Genomic DNA, 22,103 nt, shown 5'->3' with positions numbered 1-22,103 from the left:
CTCAAAATGTAATATTTTTATTTATTCCCTAATATTGACAAAAACATTGAATTGTGAGTACGCATCAAGCATCTTGCTTGTTTATAGAAAAATTACTTCCGCTTTCTGGTTTGGTGAGTCCAATATCTTCGACGCTTTGAACAGTACGTTTTCGGGCAAAAGATTTCTTCAATTCATCACTAAAAGATTTACCATAAGGCTGTTTCATTCTTCTACTTATTCGATAGACATGAACGACAAACTCTAGCAAAGCTATCACTAGTGCTATAGCAATTCCAGAAAATGTAATCGCTATAATTCCATTGACATGTTCTACAGTTTTCGGAGCCACTTTCGAACCAGCGTCCTCCTGAAAATATTTTGCAAACATATTGAGATTAGAAAATGTGTGAGGGGGGCTGAATTTTTTTATTTTTAAGATTGATAGTGAAGAACATATTACAAGGGCTATCCAAGAAGTTCCGGCCTGGAAAGAAATAATATATTTTATTTTAACAATCATCTTTATCGTTCACAATGGTGTCCTTTTAAGTGAATATGCATATTTTCTCTGTTCTCAGTCGATTAGTCCATCTTGTTTTTTTTTAATTCTCGCTCTCATTGTTCTGGTTACTCATGTTCTACTTTTAAACCTTTCTCCACTAATCCTTTTTTACGCTTACCATCTTTATTCTATTTATTATTTTTCAGATTTCTATTTCCAATTTTCTGAAGAAATCACAACAACTCATTTGTTAAATAAAACTAACAGTATAAAATCGCCGAAATTCTAAAGAAAATCTATAAAAACATGTACAACATGTTATTATGAATTTATTAGTGCTGACATCTTTAGATTGAGGTTCAAACTTTCCTGGCAACTGTCGTATGATATGAAATCAACTACGTCTACTGCTAAATTTCTTCTACTGCCATATCGAACCCATGATTCTAGATCTCTCCATGGTGACTCGAAACTCGAAGAGCTATAGAAGATGGTATACCATAAGTTAACCATAATGAAGCATATCATACCTTTATAAACAAAAGAAATGTCATTGTTTGCTCAAGCTGAATATTCTAAAGAATGATATATAATACGAATATACGAAAAAATCATCATTATCGAATGTTTGGAGACTATTCAAGTGTTAAATATATCAAAGCTCACTATTCCCAACCCATATTATTATTAACCGTGAATAAACTCGAATAAAACCTACAGCAAAACAGCCAAAATGTTAATTCACTTTTAAAAACACTCTGGTATTAAAATTTCGAATTGAATGTTTGATAATGATTCAATTTCTATTCAGTTGTTGACGAGAAAATCATCAATCGAGTAATGTAGATCAATTATCTTGTTGTTTAAGTGTAAGGCCATGAAGACGTCGAAGATCTGATCAGACAGAAAATTACCGAGAACATATTAATGGTCAGGATACAATGTTGAATCGTAAGATCTAACATCTACAATAACCAAATGAACAATACACCTTTAAGTTGCAGCAATATCGAAAGTTCAAGAAAGGACTAGGAATGGAAGTGAAGAAGTACCTGGTCAGCTTGTCTAAATTGTTGGGTGAAACGGAGGAAAAAGTTTCGGAAAACAGAGAAACAAAATTCAAGAGAAATAGACACATGCACTAAATTTTACGGTTCTATGTATAGGGAATGGCAGTTAATAGAAAGAAAATAATAATGGATTCCGTTTTTTAATAATCACGATACCTATTGATGCGAAAACTAGTGAAAACGGAATGTAAGTTATGATTTATTTTGTGAAACATATAACTCAAATCTAATATGGAGTTTGAGGAGATTCTGAATATATCGGTAATTGCTATGTTCCAATTTGAATCCTTTCCAGCCTTTTTGATCCAAAATTCATACATACTACGATAAAAATTTGGTAAATCCTTAGTTACATAAGTGAATTCAAGGATTTACTGAACAATTTTGTGAACATTTAAAAATATATGGGCTCTCACAATGATATTTTGGTAAATCTTTGTCAGGATTTATTGTTCAAAAGCAAAATATCATAATATTAGATAATTCAAATTGTTTTACAATGGAAATTTGATATATTTTGGATTGCAACAAGAGTCCTAGGATTTATCAACCATCATTGGTAAGAAATTTATGTTGAGGATATAATTTTTGGAAACTTCACAATGTGAGTTTGATGAATCCCAGATTGCATTCATGAATCCTGAGATTAGTTAATTGAAGTATACCAAGTGGTACTAACTTGCATGAAGAACACCCATATGATTTATATGATAACAATTTGATGAGTCCCACATTATAATAGCAAGTCATGAGTAAAAATTTTATTAATTTTGTTATAAGCATTATCCATTATTAGTAAGAACTTACTTCGCATACATCTCCCGCATACTTTTCTTCCCACCATTTTCTTTTTAATCGTATGAGCTCTCCGGATGCTTGCAGTTTTATAATGGCTTTGTTGAATGGAACTAATAATGGTGAGCCTATAAAAAATTGTATTACAAATTTACTTCAATTTTTAATTGAATTCTTTTCGAAGTACACATAATGGACGCTCATTTTTGCACCATTAACATGATGTACAAAGATTATATTGTGAAAAAAATCATATTGTTCTGAAAATACCTCACCAACAACTGTTCATAATGGGATAATGAGAATTGAAAGACACTTTCTGCGCATGCCGATATTTGGTTGTTATTAGTATATTTCAAACATGTTAAATACATTTTGATTCTAGGTTCTCTAAGTTCAGATCAGGTTATTTTAGTTGCTATATCTCTTATGGATTAGAAGGACGAAAAACATTATACAACGACACGCAAAGTGTAAAAATAAGAGTGAATCCATGTGATACTATTGAGAAATTCTTAAACAGCCTTTCTCAACCTTGTCCGACTATCCTAGAACTTTCGAAGAAACTGGAATACTTAGCAGAGAAGTTGTTTGTGTCCCAATAATCCTTTCATCACACTCGACTTATTACTTCAACAGAACCTTACAGAACTGTGTTGATTGCTTTACCATTAGAGACAAAAAATGTGTCCAATATGCTAATCTAAAATGCAAAGCGCCTTGGTCCTCACTCCAAATGAATTACTACGACGTACTGCGTTAACATCCCGAAAAGACATTTTACCAACCAAGCTTCCAATACATGGAGAAGTGGAAGAACTCAGAATCACTTCTACTGCTGCCAATAGTACGTTATTATGGCCCCTTTTATGCACATATGTAAGACAGTCTTTTGTGATCAGGCCCAGTTGATTTGGCTAAAAATTGTGATAAATTCCTTATATAATAGAGAACAAAGAATAACGTTATTATTAAAAGACATTTTATTGATTGTTGCAATACTGCACATATTTCGTTTTATTTTCCAATTGTGTAATAATTCATCAGCATTTATAATCCACTTCATATTATTTCCAGCAACAATGTAAACATAACAAATTTGGAAACTGAAGCTTCTAAAAAAACTTCAGACAAGATATGAGTAATTGAGTCTGATGGTAATTATTTGGCAAATGCTTCCAAACTATAAACATCAAAAAAAGTTGATGAGAAAGTGCTCAATTTATTGAAAACAGATTCAAAGAGAAAGAAATTATTTAACTTATATTGCTGTACTAAGTGGAGAGCATCCTTTACTGTAAATATTATATATACACCACTTATATTTCCAATTACTTTCAGGAAAGGGAATTTTTCGTTAGTATTATACGATATCTGGCTATTAAATAAAGAGACTGGTTCTGAAAAAAGGTTTTATTATAAAAATCATTCTACATTCGAACACTCTGGAAGTCTTCTTTGGTAAGTGCCTTTAGGAGCTCTGCCATTTTTTGCTTTACCACTTCCACCGACTCAAATTGGATCCCTTTCAAAGCAGATCTTTTTCTAACCTTTTCAAACTTTCAAGGAAATCTGAACAGATCCGTTGACGGAAGAGCTTTTGGTTAGGTTTTTTTGGCATCAACTTCTCACAGACTTTTGTCATGTGTAATTCCTCGTGTAAAAATTTTTTAACCGTTTTTTTATCGGCTCGCACAATTTGGTTGATTTTGGTCACTGTTTCCGCAGTTGAAACAGTCACAGGGCAACCTGGGGACTGGTCAACTTCAGTGCTCTCTCGGCCCTCACCAGAGCGCTTACACAACTCAAAAACACGTGCACGAGATAGAGAATTGTCCCCATAGGCCCTTGCAACAATTCATAGCACTCAGTCGAAGTTTTTTCCAATTTGAGATTGATACGTTATTTTTTGTTTCACGTGATTTTCGGCATGAGAAAAAAACACGTTCCTTTCAAACCACTACTGCACAAATACTATAATAGCCCTCTAGGCGCGCAGTCTCGTTATTCAATAGCCAGACTTTGTATTTATAGTTCTTAACATAATTATACCCTTTTTCACAGCTATCCCAAAACCTTTTTCATCCAAGAGACCTCCATAACTGGTCAAATTACAGTGTCTCCTCGTTGTATATTCGATAGTTGCTGATTCCATGAAAAAAGCATAGTTTCCTTCCAAGGTTCTCTCAATACCCTCAGCTGTTGTAGCTGTCATATCTTCAGGGTGGTCGTTCATGTACTGTGCTATTTTTTCATAATAAGGATTCTTGGAATTCTAGATAAAACAAAAAATAGTTGATTATTATGATTAAGAAATATATCACTTCGGGTTGAGAAGAAAATATTGGATATGAAGAAATAAATTGGTAAAGTGACAACGAATGGAGAGTGACATGATTATTGTAGGAAAACGAGGCAGTTGATCTAATAGAGCGATTGAAATTCAGATGAATAATATAGATATAGTATTAAAACCAAAATGAAGAACCAAATTTCGATTTGCAATCAGTAGTCTGTCAAAACCTTATCAAATTCACAACAATAACAATGAGAAGATCAAAAACGAAAGCACTAATCGTGAAGGTTTAACAAATGATATAGACACTATTTAATACTGTACCTCAGAATCAGACGAACGTAAGTCCATATATTACAATTTTCAGGTTAATACACCATTGTAAGTAGAATTTGGTTTCATATTAAGTCATAACGACTCAAGTCCTCTAATAAATCCCCTTTTGTATTTTGAAAGAGTTGTAACAACATAAGTCCTCACCTATGATTAAGCCAAACAAACGTTAATCAACTTAAGCTGTTGAAAACAGTCTCGACAGATAACTGTAATGGTCAGAACAAGAATATCAACATGGTTTTATGGTTTTTATGTATTTATGGCTGCTGGAAAAGGTTCCGACACTGAAAGAATTTAAACAGGCATAGTGTGATGATCGAAAGAGCGAAAAAAATTTAAAATCACACTATTTTTACAACAAATGACTGCTCAAATTTTATTGCTTCATGCTCTAAAAAGAACCCATTTGTTGAGAGACGGATGCTTCTCAAAGGCTTCTTAGATTTTCTTTACTTAATGAATAAAGACTCCACATTTATTTAAAGGGAGAAAAATACCAACAATGAATCATTTTTAATATAATATGCAGTCTGGTTACAGCTTCGTAAAGGAGATACTAAGCTGTTTTATAAAATCAGTTTCACTGAGGATACTTCCAAACTGTTAACTTATTGCAACGGGTTCCTAATGAATACAGATTGTTCTTCGAAAATATTCCACTTAGGGAAAAGTAATTGAACTTTTCTGAGGATGACACAACTGCGCTAGATTAATAGTTTGGTTATCTATGAAATATTAGCCTTTTAGACCAAAACATATTTTGTATATTTAGTTTTTGTAAAGATTTATTTGAATAAATATTAAAAATGATTGTTGTGTAGTGTTTATGAACATACCTTGTCATATTCTTAAGTCCTAAAACGATTTTATAATTACGGTTAAAAAAACGTTAGTCCAGTCCTGATTAAATAAGTCGTTAATTCTGAACTAAATATCTATGAATGGGTTAAGTATATAGATATTTAATAATTCCAATAATTTTTTGCCGACTGATTCAATTATCAGCTCTGCAGCCAGACCTAGAGTTAAATTCTTACAGTTTTGGTGCCCTCCTGAAAACTTACTCCAGTGTGACTTACGTTAGTCTGGTCCCGAGGTACAGAATATAGCTTTTGAAGAAGCAATAAAAGAGGCTCTGATCGAAAGGACCTTTGCACTAGTGTCCGTGCAATTTATGGTATATACAAAACCCACAGCTAATGACAAGAAATGGCAATCATGATAGTAAAACAATTGAAAAAATAGTAATAGTAGTGCAAGAAAAAAGTGAATGGAATTACCATAAATATGAAAGATCAGAGTTTTGAGAAAGTGAAGAGCTTCAAGGTATCATGGTAAATGAGAGAAATAAAAGATCGGAAGACATGAAAGAACGTCTACAATCTAGAAATAAAACATTCTCAAAATATACATGATTCATAAGATTAAACGGTTGATGGTCTCAAAATAATAAATCGTATTTTTATTAAATTTTATTGAATTCATAAGTTTATTGTATATTATATCACACCGGACTACATAATGTGCCCAAATCAGCAGCTTGCATTCAATAAATAAATAGTTTATTGTTTAGAATTTTGTAACACAAAATACAAATGTGTTCAGCATTTCTAAATAATATTCTTAACTAGCTCACAACGAACTCAATTATTAAAACATATTTATACGATACATAGTTTTATTATTATAATGTTCAATTGAATATTTTCATAGAAAATATTTTGATAAACACTGAAAGTATTTGAAACACCTGCCTGCCTTTGGATTATGAAAATAACTGGTTTTAAAATCTAAGGAACCTAAAATCAAAACGATTTAGAACATAAACATATAAAAAAGAGGAATTGCAGCCGTTGGTTAGAAAATATATGTTCAAAATTTGAGAATGTCTGCGATATATTTGGAAAAATGGTAAGAAAAGTTAAAAGAACTGATTTTTTTCATACTTTTCGATTAAACTATTATGCTGTATGAATGTATACGTTTTATCATTTTTTAAAGTCGATTCAACAGCAAGTTGGTGGTTTTTCTAACCTGGATATAAAAGTGAGTTCGCCGAGTGCTACTTTCCATTCAAATTAAAAGCTTAAGGTGATATCAGACAGTTCACTCTTTTCATTTGGATGAATGATCACTCTAGTGAATGTTCTCTTTTTTTTTATTCCGCCCTCATCATACACACACACAAAATTACAAAAAAAATTAACTTTATTCGCTCATTTCCTCGAATGAACTCGAGTGAACGTTCACTTTGTGTTCATACGTTTCATTTTTCGTTCATTCGGGTGCGAGTGATTAATGCCGAATGCCGAATGCCAAAATCCAACATCGCTGGATTGGTTCACTAATAAATTCATTTATCACTTTTGATTAATTTAATGCCTACACGTTTCATTCTTAATACAAGATGCTGAATAGAAGACAGAAATGAATAAAAAGTGAATCGTCTGATATCACCTTTAGATTCGTATGATATCTAAAATTATGATTTATATAGTCTCTGAACTCTCTGAGTAATGTTTGATGATGAAAAAAATATCAGAAAACAAGCAAGTCACAATTTTTTCCCAAATAAATAAGTTTCCTCAGAATGTATTAATTTGTTTTTCATCTTTCCTCAGCCCTACAAATGTTTTGATGATATAGAATTGGGGTACATTGTTAATTTGTGTATAAAGTAAAGATCAATGAAGCATTACCTTGAAAAATCCTTCTGTAGATCCTCCTTTCATTGCTCCATACTTGATATCATTTTCTTCGACGTATTCCAGAAAAGAAGGTGCGTCATTAAACATTTCTTCTGTAATCACTATGGCATCTCTTGACAAAGAAAATGAGATGTACATGGATACTAAGACAATACAAAACAGCCACCACGTTGCAGAAATTATTCTAGCAGAAATTGAGCTAGAAGAGAAGAAGAAAATTATGGATTTTAATGAGAATTATGAAATCTTACTTATGGTTCAAATAGATTCGTGTTTTATTGGACTGTTTTCATAAATACACCCTGATGTATTTATGCTCCATAGTTGAATTGTCATTATGGAACTTCATCAAGTTTTCATTCATTTAGGATTTCAACAAAGTGGTTTGACGAAAGAAAGAATTTTAATGGAATAGTCAGATTTTTGTATAAAGCAACATATGAGAATGAACATTCAAAGATTGTTTAGTTTTAATTAGTCGATTGATGAAGTAAATGATTACAGTGATGAAAAATATGAAAAAAAGTATCATATTATTGAACTTACTTGATTTTAACGTTTGTTGTTTGCCTGAAAAGCGCCGAGGATACAAACCATAAGCTGTTTAAAAATGTGAGATCGGTTTCTAAGTACTTTTTGCTCTGTTTACATGTCTCAACTCTCTGCCATTCATTAGGTGATAATCTTCCAATCAAAAATAGCGCAAACACTATCACAACGTAAGCAATTCCTAGATATTGCCAAAAACTTATGGAGAAAGGTTCGGTGAAATGAAAAAAACTTGGAGGTAGCTCAACTGGCTTCCGGAAGAGAATACTAATACCTGGAATATGATATTCCATAGAAGTTAGCAGTTATAGTAGAAAATAAACTCACCAAGAGCCATGAAAGGCTGTGTGAATTCAACTGGTTCTACTCGTTCTTTATTAATTGTAAGATCTGAGATTGCTAAATCAGCACGCTGAAACATATATTCAGGAATAACACAAAATTATACAGTTGAACAAAGATAAATGCTTGCAGTATTTATTTTTCATTAAATTTTTATTGAATAAAGTGATTTTATCGCGATGCAAATTGTCATATTACTCAAACCCTATTCCACTTATTCTGAAATTAGAGCACAGGCCCAAAAAGTAGAATCAAAAATAGTTAAAGGTATCATATTGAAGTAGTAGCATTGCAAAGAAAATATATTGACGACGCTAGAATATCTATCCCTAAATAACTTCCGATACGTGATTCTTCTATGAAAAGCACCCCCCTTGCCCCTTGGATCAGAAACTCCTAATTCTTCCGGAATTTTTAACAACATAATACTAATATAACAAATTATGTCCCGGTAGATGATCATTGGCCTAACACATTTTCTATGAAGCTCATTCTATGGATTATGAATCTGTTAAAATTTTAACAAGTGAAAATAACTCCAAAAAAACATGTTTTTAGAAACAATGTATGTTGATCAAAATCAATTTTCCATATATTTTTCCATATATTCAAAATCGTGTTTATTTTTTTTTGTTGTTATTAATTCTCTGGTTTTTTTACGTGACGTATTTTTGCACTTTTTCTCAAAAATAAATGTTGTACCTCTCATGAATTTTGTACATTACTTCATCATACCTCAGTATTCTGTTCTTAACATGAAATTTGAATGAACAACTAATAGTACAGCCGCAATAACATTCAGAAAAATATCGCATCAGCGAAACTTTTTTTTTGTTTCCAAGCTCTCGATTTTTGAAGGTAGTTAAGTAAACCCGTAGTTTCACAGTTGAACTTCGAGGGGCTTTTTACGATGCTTCTAAATTTGTAGCAATTTTAAGGAGTATTGCTTGTGGAAACTGAATAAAATTTTCATGAAAATCCCTATCGTTATCAAAAGTAAAAATAATCTAATGCAATAGTAAATTTTGGTGAAACAATTTCAAAATCTGCTCCTTCTAAGTTCATTCATACGGAGCCATGCTATTTTTGCTCTACATTAGACCCATTCATAAATAAAAACAATTAATCAACATCACTGTACTCTGGTGATTGAATAATTTCTTTTGAAGGGTTGATCCCAATATAATTAAGGGGTGCTGTTGTGAGTTTAAAAGTAGTAGACTGTTCAACATGCAGATAGAGCACCCAAAACCGCTATAAAACACGAAGGAAAATGAAATTTTACACTATTAGTCCAGTGAACAACGGTAAAATCATGGTATCACCTTAGAATTCCATCAAGACTTATGGATTTGCGTGAAATTTTGTAAATGAGTTCTATTCACCCCTTCACTTCAAAATAAACCATATACCAATATGTGCTAATTATTTTAAGTGGTGAAAACCGCCCCTCATTGTCAAAATTCGATAAAATCAAAGATAGATCACTTATAAACGTAAAAAACCATTTGTGATATTGCAATGAAGATTGCATGATGTTTTATGATACTATTTATGGTTTTCAACCATAGATCAATGTATTTCAACCCATATTATATCCATGTATATGCCATACAGGTTTTTTTCACTAATATCAAAATATAATGAAATTGGTACACTTTGGGGTTTAATTTTGTCACATTCCCACTACGAAAACACTTATAATAGGTTAAAAATACATTGAACCCTTTATTTTTAAAAGGAAAACGTTTAAAGGGTTTCAAAACGGTACCAGTCATGCTGCTATAAACTTTGAAAGATTATATCTTCGTTTATTTCGAATTTGAGAAAAAAATTATGTATCTTTTATATTTTTTGAGTTATTTTTAGGAGAAGAAAATTTTTTTTAGAAATTTAGAAATTCTTTCTGTATTGTAATCATAATTTCTTTCAGAATCAAGCTCTATAAATCATTCAAACTTCTTGATTTACAACATTTTATTTCAATTAGGGTGGCAATATCAATGTTAGACGTTTTTTTCTATGAAATTAAGGGATTTTATTTTCGTCAAGACTTCTTTATTTTATATATTACAAATTCTTATCAAGTCTCATTTGAATTTGAATAAAGTTCAATTTTTGCGTGAAATTAACCAATTTCCAACTATTCAGCTTTCAATTTTCCAAAGTCCTCGTTGCACTAAATAACGTCCACCTTCAATAAATCATTCATAACTCGGTTTGTATTAGGTCTATAACCATATATTTTTTTAAAACGCTTCATTCCATTTCCTCACAGATTTTTCTACTCTTAAAATTTAAAGAAAATCGATATGTCTTGAGTTAAAAGCCGTTGTACACTGTACTATATATGATTTTTATTAATATTTATTCTGTTCTCTGAATAAAAGCCAAATAAGTTCATAATCATTGGCAAAATTTTGTGTTTCATTATCTAAAATGATCCTCTGTAATGGTGGTGTTAGGTGATATATGATAATTTTCGAAATGGAATTCTTGCAATGAAAAGAAAATTATTTATTAATGCATCTAAATGTTTTTGATGCTAGGTCTCTTCTGTTTAAAAATTAGTTTTTTCAATAATTTTTAAGAAACTTTTCTTCAAGTCTTTATCAAAATATAATACATGATAAACATCAAAATAAGAATAAAATCAAAGTAGAAAATGTTTTAATGATAAAAATTAATTTTTCCTTACTCTTTTTGTCCTAAACTAGAAAAATATGAAAATCGAAACATAAATCTTGTTATGTTATTTAGTAGATAACCTACATCATAGAAAATTATTTATATAATCCTTTAACTTACTCCTTCTATTACGTCTCCAATCATACCAGTCCATTTCCCAGACAATGTATCGAAAACACCATGTTTGTGATCTTCTCTTACTGAAAACGTATATTCGAATCCTTCTAATGACGCTATTTCTTCAATTAAATCTATAGCGAATCCTTCATATCGTTCATTTCCCGTTAAACGCCGAGCTGATTCCCTAAGTTGAGCATAAGGAGGAGTCTTGAAATGAAAATTATTATAAAACTTAAAGATAATCGCTATGTTGTTTTTTCGTTATTTACTATTGATTTCATGAAAATTCGGCGAATTATTTCCAACGCAAATAATAACTATAGATTTACAAAAAATTATGTGCCTTGGAAACCAATTTTCGAGTTTTTTTGTATATTTTTGTAGAGATTTCCATTTGTAATGATGTTCCATTTTTCCTCAAGTAAGAATAAATGACGTACTTCTATATTTTTTCTGCATTCTTTGTTTTTCTACGTACACATATTTCATATAAAATCTTTCATTATCATTGATATTAACTATGAGTACTTAGTAATAATACTTTCACTTCCAGAAGTGATAATTTCTTGATATTTATCTCTTAGCACCAAATTGACCAATGAAAGTTGAATAGTACACATATTATCTGATTATCTGATCATTATCACGATCATAAACAACTTCTTTCAATTCTCAATCACTACAAATTTCTGTAAACTGAGGATCTTACTCAATAGAAACACCTTCAATTGTTGTTAGGTTATAGCTACAATTATTATTGTTTACACTAACACTAATATATAACATTCGGAACTTTGCTCTAAGCACTTAGATAAGTAACTCGGCAGGCTTCGTCCTTTGCAGTTCGTATTGTCGAGGAGCTGGACTGCTTCGATGTTCACAAGAGTCGTTGCCCGTGACTCTTTGTCTATCTCCCTATGAAGATCGCGATTTTAAAAGTACCAAGGTGCATTAACGATGCTCCTTAGCACTTTATTTTGAAATCTTTGGACTATTTGGGTGTTGCTTTCACTAGCACATCCCCATAGTTGAATTCAGTAGGTCCAAGCTGGTTTCAGGATTTGTTCTTATACAATTTGTTCATTAAAAATTGACAGAGTGGATTGTCTTCCCGGCAACCAATACATTTTCTTGTATTCAATATCTGGTTCTTATGGTTTCTTTTTTATGTGAGACTTCCAATGTAACTTCGCATCAAGTTTTAGCCCCAGATAGCATTAGCATATGGTACCTGTTAATTGTCTATTTTTCCTATCTGTTTCTGAAATATACATGCAACTATTTTTTTCTTGTTTAAGCTTATCCTCTATTTTATTGTCTAATAATTAATTTTATTGATTGTGTATTGATTGCTGTTTCTTCGTGTGGTTTTCTAATTTATATATATATATATATATATATATATATATATATATATATATATATATATATATATATACTAATATATAAGAGGCGAAGGACTGGTCCTAGAACACAACCTTGTGGAACACCACCCGCGTTGATTTCCTTTGAGTCTGAGTAAACATCTTCTTGCTTCATTCTGAAGGCTCATTATTTTAAATAGAACTCTGAAAATTTTGCATATTAGGTAGGAAAGAGTTTATTTAGTTTGTATTTGAACCCTTCAAGACCAAATTTGTCAAATTCCTGAGCCACGTCTAAGAAAACAAAATAGTATATGAAGAAGATTCAAAGGTTATTTAAGATTAGATTGGATGAACAGTGTGTCAGTGGTCAGTTATTTCTTCCTTAGTGTGAAATGATCTTTGTGTACTTCATAATTACGTCATAAATCGTATTTTCGTTACGTTCATTACAATCGAAAATTATTTTGAATTGATTTTCAAATATTATTACATGTGAGTAGTCTCTGGCGACGATACCATTCCGAAATTTGCATCCAAGGTGGTAACTCAAAATGAAATTAGAAAATGACAATTAAATGAAAAAATAAATTATCACTTTCTTATGGATTCTGATTCAATTCTAATAAGTAGTAATTCTATATCATAGAAATATTCTTACCAATGCTATCAATACTTTCAAATTTCTATCTTGTAAATCTGCTGCTTCATCATCTTGAGGTTCTTCATCAAATGTTAAAACAGCGTCTTCGCTTAAGCCGGTACTGGTATTCCAACTACCTTTCTCGATAACAGCACCTTCTAATTGATAAATAGTTAACTGGAAAACATTTCTGAATCCATCATTACCGAATTCGATCGTTCCTGTTATACCTTCGTAAGAGCCCTGTGAAAATAATTATCAAAAAATATTATTATCTAAGATTATGTTAAAATTCAAAGGGCGACTCATTGAAGTATGAACAGAAAATTGTCATAAACTTTCTCGGAGAAAATTTCGCGAGAAATAAGCAAATTAAGGGTTGACAGCAAACTGTGTAGTTAGCTCTGGTGAATATTAGGTATAGTTCAAAATATTTGTCTGATATTTGTAAGTAATTTCTGCAGTTTGATGAATTCAAAGTACTAGAGTGATTCTGTTTCATTATTTCCAGTATTTGTCATATTCATTGGTTGAATTTAGTCTCTACCAACAATTGCGAAAAATTCTAATTCTTTTTTTTTTACATCTAATAACGTCAATTAGTCATTTCAAATAATTTTAGAACGAAAACTATTTTGCAATGCGGTCCATGAGTTTTTAGTGTATGTGTAAAAAAATAACCGAGCGGATCCAGATCAGAGCTTTTTCTCAATAATTTTTCGATGCACCGATCTTAGTATGTGAGGAATATGCCGTGCTCATGGTCGTATTTGTTCCCTCTTAAGTCAATCAACAAAATCCTCTCGCAATGCCAAAATAATATAGTCATCACTTTTATGGTGCTTTTTTTGACCTTTGTTTCCTTTGCCAGGGACTCTTTTTTCCGATGTCACTCCATGGAAACTCGAACCATAGGAAAATACCATTCATCACCCTTCATAATAGATCTGGTTCTTGATGTCTCGCAGTAAGCCTCTAAAAATCGCTCAACAACATTCTACACGCCGCTTCTTTTGCAGAGCTGAGAATTTGAGGCACCTACCTTGCACTGGGTTTTCTCATATTCAAATAGTCATGGATTCTCAGACAACTCATTTCGGAAATGCTGGTCTGTGTTACAATTTTTTCTATTTTTAGGCGCCGGTCACTTGAAACAATTTCTTTTACTGGTCTTATGTTTTCTGAAATAGTCACAGGACCTCCCGTACGTGAATCATCTTCTAATGATTCTCGTACCCGACAAAACAAACCGTAAACACTCATTATTCTGTTTTTGATTTGTGTTTGTTGATCCTTCTTTAGTCAAGAAATTTATGGCAGAGCGAAACTCCGACTAATTGTAAGAGATCGTTCGAGCTCTACTATTATAAAAAGAATCGCAGCAAGTTGAAACTTTGTGTAAAGCTTCTTGAGACCTGTCAAGTTTGCATGAAGATTTTTGCGAACGCACTCTATTTACTGTAAGAGACAAAGATTTCCCTATAGAAAAATCGGCATAGCACCCCAAGCTTATCATTAGAACAATTCATCTTTGAGGATCTCTGTAGTCTCCTTTGCTGAAGGAGTGAAACTGGGTTTTTCAACCCGCTCTATCGATGAGATAGCATCCCGAACTACTACAAGTGTTGCCTAAAATCGATGTTCTCATAAAGAACAGGCGATTTTTTGGTAATAAGACATATTTTCCCCCTGTAAAATAAACAGTTTCGATTTTTATTATGGAAATATTCTCCGTATCAAAAGCATCAAAATTTTTAATTAATAATGAATACACTGTTTGCACCACCACTACACCAGCACTGAGAATTACACTGTGTGACGCGCGTTTTGATAGTTATCATCTTCAGAGACTAAAGGTAAACTTTTAACTTCAGCCTTTGCTGATGGAGTAAAACCTAAGTTATGAGCCCAACTTCTCGTTTAGATAGCATCCCGTACTATTTCAAATGTAACCCAAAATCGATGACGTCGCAGATAACAGGCATTTTTCTGGTTATAAAATATATTTTTCTCCAATACAATTAGCAATTTTCATTCTATTATGTATTTTCTGTTAACTCACCGATTTCAAAGTGTTGATCACATTTAGTCCGTAAGGCCAACTGTCATCACTGTCACAAGTTATTATTTGACCTTGAGTTATTTCTAGGCTCTTGATAGTTTGTAAAAATATACTGACAGAATCGAGAATCAAAGCTGTTTCTGTATCTATTTCCGGTGTACCGCAATCCAACTTGAAAGTTATGTTGTACAAATGACAAAGTTCCTTGGATGCTCGAGCTGTCATTTCAGCATTTGGCTGCGTTAGATGCACCTAAAACATACTTATCATTATAATAATTGAATGGCCTGTTGTGATTTATTCCCAAATTTGTCACCAAGACTAGCCTAATAACTTCAAAATTTTGATTTTACGTCGATAATTTTCTGATTCGAATATAATAAAATTGTTATTTATTGAATCTTCGTTTTTCCCGTCAAAAAAAATGTGTGCCATAATACGCCGGAAATATATTAGATTTCATCTTTCGGTTAAAATCTAATATTTGTGTTCCTTGTATAATAAATAACTATTTTTGTTCCTTACCCCTGTTATAGTAGCATCGCTGTACATGAAAGAACTTAAATCTTCCGTGTGAGAATCCAAATTAGTCATAAAATAGTTATAGCCACTTGACAACAATCCAACTTGTTGTAATTGAGTGAGGAGGTTTGTTAAATCTTTTATAGGACAATCCAAAACGAAATTTTTTTGACCAGATCTTGCAGCATTTTTGAGAATTGATCTAGAAAATTGAATTTTTCAATAAAATATATTGTCAATAGTTTTTATATAATAATCATGTTGTTTACTAAGACACAAAAATATTTGGAAACGGAATCAAAGTATTCAAAGGAATTGATGCAAAACATGAACTAAGATTTGTGGACCGAAATGCGGCTACAAGTATTTCTATAACTCATGAGCTTTGTTGCAAAATATGATTACTGAGTTTTACTCGAACTATAATTGTCTGTTACTGTCTGTCAGAACAGGATTTCAGATTTCAACTAGATGGCGGTACTCCGCATTTGGTTTGTTAGTATTTAGTCAGTACGATCCGAAGAACGGGTGTCGAAATGAACTCCAGTGTGATATGCAAACTTTGGAGTTTTAACGACCTGTCACTGTTATGTCTCAAACAAGAAAACAGGTCTCGTCATCGGAGTGGAATAATCACCAGATTCATCAAAAGTATAATGAGTAATTTCAAAAAACGCGAATTTCATGGGAAAAATCAAGTTAAGAGGCATTTACTACCTCTCCGGTTCGTGTTACGGCTTTTCCACAACACACACTTTTGTAGATCATTATATGAAAAAAAAATTCGTTGCTAAAAAAATGCCTCTGAGCTATAAAAATTTATAAATAAAAAATCAGATCAGAGATTCGATTACTCAATATCTATTTTAAGGGCAAAAATTTCATGGATTTCTTTTGGGTACTTGCAACAAAGTTTCACGATGGGACAGAAAAAAATAGTTGAGAAAAGCACTCTAATATATATGATTCAAAATTTCAAAACAATTATGAAAATAACTTACCTATAATCTCCGTTTTTGTAAGGATCTACATTTTCAGTATAAACAATTTTTCCATAGTCTTTCGCTCTTTCTATCAAATCAGTTATTTGTAATAAATGGTCTATATCAGTATAAAGAATAGTGAAAGATTCCCATTCTAAGGCTTCAATGATACTCAAATATCCTTCGGCCAAATTAAAGGGACTAGGATGGAAATTGATTGTTTGAAAACCCATTTGTGACGGATTCACCCATCTTGTTAAGATGTGAGGAATGTCTTTTCTTTCCGTTAAAGATTGTACTATATCCAAATTAAGCGATGATTGAGGACCAAATAATCTAATAGAAGAAGATACCATCAAGTCTATAGTGTATATCTTTGTGCTATCCAATGGTGGTTGATCATATTCTTTGTATTAAAACATTGAAACAACTTTGGAATAAACTATTTATTAAACAATAAAATAATTAGTTAAACCTGGTTTCAATAATCCGACGACGCTTTAAAATACTGAAAACCTTCTGTACAAAATTACGTAATTTTACACGTAAATGGAACTTCAAGTCTAAGGAACACTTGAAGTCACAATAACTATGATCTGGGTCCCCATTAGGATACAATAATCCTTAATGGTTCCCATCAGGATATGTACAATTATGACAATAATGAACAAAAGGATAGAACGTTATTAGCATTGAACTTGTCTACTCGATCAGCTTCGAATTTATGGGACGTTAGTCGTATGAAAAAAATAGTCAATTGGAAAAGGCATAGTTAGATTATAATTAGCCTAACATAGGTTTTGTAGCGACTGTAGAGACATTTTGAATAAAATAAGTAGAAAATGATAATAAAGATTAACATTAAGACAGTTTGATCAATCTTTTAGAGTCAAAAATGGCTGTGCGATTTGGGCATTATATTCAGGACGAAACTGAATGAAAAAATTTTCATACCTTCGTTGTAAAATAATTATGAATGAGAATTTGTTTGCTAAAATAATTAATTTTGAGAATTGAGAGTGAGTTGATTTATATTGTTGAGTAATATGGATATTTTTTTGCAGGGTTTGGGGATATTATGAAATGGTACTGATATAGGAAAATTTTATTCTGCAAAACTGAAATTGTGCTGGATTATGGAAAGGTGTGGTATCCACTAAAATAATGGGAGCAAAAAAATTGCTCAACTAACCAAACAGCTTTTTGAAAAGTGATTGGAGGTCATTAAGACGATTCGAGGTAGAATCGAAATTATGACAATAGTGATATACAAGTTGTGACTTGAACTAGCTTGTTTCTTGCCTGACGATTAATTGCTTGCAAGATAAAAGCATTCTCAGTTGATAGTGATGAGCTGCAGTAGGCATTTGCTCAGATCGGCTATCCACTCCCAAATAGACGGCTTCTCTGCAGATCTCGAGGTGCTTCCCCCAAAGCCTTGAGTGGAAATTACAAGGCAGTTATCCAGATGGTTGAAAACGGTGGCTGGAATTTTTTCGATAACTGCAATGACCCTTAAAGGGGTTATGAGGATCTGGGATATCACCCGTATTAGTAATTCATAGATGAAGGACTAGTATGAAGTCTTATTGAAAACCAGTGAGGGAACTGAGTGGTTGAGATAAGCATCAATCAGATGTAAATATATCAATTTGTTTTTCTAATATGGCAGTCAGAGAGTTAGGATCTTTCCATCGAAAGCCTTCAAGCCATTCATGAAGATGCGACGATGCAGTGTTTACGATTGATTGCTTAGGTTGATAGAGTTTGAGGATTGGTGGTGGCGTTGTGACTAAAGTGCTCAAGCTCTCTAATGAAGATATCTGAACTGTTAATTTCTGCTTTTTCACCACTCTATCTGCTGATAAAAAACTGGCCTCACATTTGAATCGATGTGAATTATGGTATACCAAGTGGTATGAAGGAAATGAGCTCTATTCACGAAACGTGTAATTTATTTATTGATTCCAAAAAAATCAAATAGAACACACAGTATTTCCCGAGTGATCTAAGTGGTGTTTCACTACGTTCCTACAGTTGCAAAATTTGATGAAGAACAAAGATTTTCTCTACTGTGATCGAATCTCAGAGAAATATTTTGTTATTTTTGGGATAGGAGAATATATTTGATTATCTAGAAATCGGCCCGCTGTAAACTTTTAACTTTAACTATATTTTTTTTCGAATTATTCATCAAATCAAAAAAATATTCTGTATATGACAATTTAATATGCTTCAATATGAATATAAATTTATGAAAATTTCAAATTTCGTGAATCACTCTCTTTATCTTCGGTACACTTTCCTTCATCTGTAGCTGCTATTGAGACATATTATGGTCTTATCTGAAAACAGGCGAGATCATCTTTGTTATAACGTACAATTCAGAGATCCTGTGCAAAACGCAGGCATGCTTTCCAATGAACTGGAGTGAGTTTTGGATAAATCGCAGAGGTCAGATTATTTGTCTGCAATCTTCATTTCACTGTCCACTGATTAATAGTCACTCTTCACACCTCACAGAGCTGTCGTTGTACTCAAACTTAAGGTCACGATTTCTTAATGTTGTTGTGGTCAGCACAAGCGGTTGTAAATCGTTCCAGGCTGCTTATGGCAGGATCCAGTCTTGTATAACGCTATTCGAACCGCTGCGCAATTATTTATAAAAAAAAGTTAAAGTCAAAACTTTACAGTGTGCCGTCCATAACACGCAAGTTTAATAAGACAACCTTCATTATCAGATGAAAAAATATAAACTTTTCTATGATTCACTAGCGATAATAAACTGTTTCAATATTTTGGTAGACAAACTTAAATGATAAATACTAACCCTACTATGCCTTGTTTGAGGAATAAACAAGTTCCTTTGAGGGCTGTGAAAGGTTCATCTTTCAATATACTAGAGTCCACTATATGAGAAACTGCAACATCTTTGGATTCCTTCTCGAAATTATATAGGTTGTTGGAGTAGGCGAACGCTGTTTGATGGAGTTGAATATTTTCAAAAATTCCAGCTGAAAATTCAAGGGAAACTTGAACGTATTCAATATAAATAAAGAACGTAATCCAAATAAATGCACTACATTCTGTATCATACACTGTTTTTGATCACCCCATAGTTTGCGTGATACAAAACAAATACGATCGATTTTGATATTCATATTTAAAATGTCATTCCAGTGCAAAATTTTGGCATTCTCTTTAACAATTTCGACAAATAATCGTCGTCTATTTGGTTCCATCCGTTTTTCAGAATATGTGAAGTGAAAGTAGAATATTTCTTTCTGAATTCCCTGTCCAATTTGTCCAACAAAAACTCAATCGGGTTGTGACGGCCAAATCATTACTTCTAGTACATTCTTCCTTTCCAATTCTATTAAAAGTTCTTTGGGAACCTTTGAGGAATGCTCGGGATATCTGTCATGGTGGAAGATAGATATCTTGCCAATCATGCGCCAGCCAGAACGTTCTACATTTTCCTTTTATATTTTTTATAGCCTTGATTCTTTAAAATTCCTTCAATTTTCATCAGGTCTCCAGTTGTCCTTTCTATAGATCATCCCCAAACCATCACCGAGCCTTTGTCATGTATCACAGGCAAGGTTACACATGGATCTAGCATTTATTTTTCCTTTGAGTACAAACACTCTTCTTTTAGATCCAAAAGCCTCAAACCTCAACTCATTATTCCATAAAACTGTCTCCTACTCTGCATGCGTTTAATTTTTATATTCGTTAACCCATTGCAATCTCGTAATGTTATCTTAAAACAGGTTTCTCCAATATCACTCTTCCCAAGAGGACAGGTACTCTCATCCACCTTTTTACTGTTGAAGTATCCAAAGGCAAATCCCCCAGTCATTGATGTGAGCTGCTATCTCTGGGCCCCAGAGTCGTAGAACACGTTTACTGATCATTACCATACGTTTATCTTAAGCGTTTGTGGTATTTGGGAGCCGCCCTGAACATTTTCTATCTTCAAACCTCCTGGTTGATGCATATTCTTTCACGTTGTAGTCCACGGTATATCGAGTTATTTATAGTTCGGCAGCAATGAAACTTTTACTTAGACTATGAAGACTTGCAATTTATATACAATATTTTCACTAGTTCTACAAGTTACGAATCTGAATTTGCCAGAACGGAAACGATTCGTATACAAACTTCATGAAAAGATATCTGGATCCTAAAAATATAAATCACAGCACGTTCTGGCGTCTTATAGGGTAATTTAGCACTAAAATACAATCAAAAACACCGAAAGAATCATTCACAGTTACAGAATAACAAACACATCAGTCGGTACTTTCGAGCACTGTTTTGACCTTCGCTTGACGATATGAAAGAAAAATTTCTTGAATTGTATCATTTCTAAATTTAATAAATTGATTATGGGGTAGGTAAAAACTTTTGGCCAATCAAGAGCTTTATAACTATTTTATTCCTAGAAAAAAGCCGTGTAACTACTAAATCTAATTTTTTCAATATAATTTCAATACTATTTCTTAGTATGTGAATCTCAAATTGATGAATAAGAAAATGCATCAATGCCTTTTTTTAAATTTATTATACATACCGATTTTCAATTCACCGGTTAAAGTGCCGTTAACAAAAATTGTGAAATATAAAACTGAAAACCACCGTATAATCACCGCCACCAACATGTTTCGCTAAAGTATACGTCAGTCTGAATTATTTTTGTTCAACTTTTGAGAAAATGTTAGTTTTTAATTGGTACTTCCTATTTCATTACAACAAATAACGTAATTCTCAATCAACCAATTAACTAATTATTGTTTTGAATGACACCTAGTAATGAAAGTGAACTTGACAATATTTATTAAGCAGTATAAGTTTTTCTCACATGAAATATTTAGGACAATGAAATTAGTTAACATACGTTGAGATTGTCAATAGAATTAATCGATATAACATATACGTTTTTGATTGGAAAAAAACTTTGTATAGTTCATCCACAATAAAAGGAAAAGTCTGATAATGAATTTCCATTAAAACATGGTATTTAAACCAATGTTGAAAGCTTAGCTTCAGCTTCACATGTGAAAATAATTGTGCTGAACGCTGCAATGTATACTTTTCGAAAATGTCAATTTGACAGGAAAGAAACTATGATTAACTTC

General features: G+C 32.2%; 1 protein-coding gene across 1 annotated transcript; it reads right to left on the bottom strand.

Annotated features, from left to right (window-relative positions):
- Nucleotide 1: 1 nt before the first annotated feature.
- On the bottom strand, nt 2–21,656 carry LOC130893662 (glutamate receptor ionotropic, kainate 3-like). The gene is made up of 13 exons (XM_057799933.1): nt 21,539–21,656; nt 19,793–19,976; nt 16,981–17,298; nt 15,983–16,181; nt 15,458–15,709; nt 13,414–13,638; nt 11,389–11,595; nt 8,566–8,650; nt 8,236–8,512; nt 7,681–7,888; nt 4,402–4,624; nt 2,362–2,477; nt 2–349 (listed from the first exon to the last, which is right to left on the bottom strand). The coding sequence occupies exons 1-13, from the start codon at nt 21,624–21,626 to the stop codon at nt 65–67; spliced, it is 2,667 nt and encodes an 888-aa protein (XP_057655916.1). The 5' UTR covers nt 21,627–21,656; the 3' UTR covers nt 2–64.
- Nucleotides 21,657–22,103: the final 447 nt, after the last annotated feature.

Source organism: Diorhabda carinulata, chromosome 5 (genome assembly GCF_026250575.1).
Source record: "Diorhabda carinulata isolate Delta chromosome 5, icDioCari1.1, whole genome shotgun sequence".
Classification (NCBI taxonomy): Eukaryota; Metazoa; Arthropoda; class Insecta; order Coleoptera; family Chrysomelidae; genus Diorhabda; species Diorhabda carinulata.
Note: the sequence above shows the minus strand (reverse complement) of the source record. Positions and strands in the feature narration are given on the sequence as shown.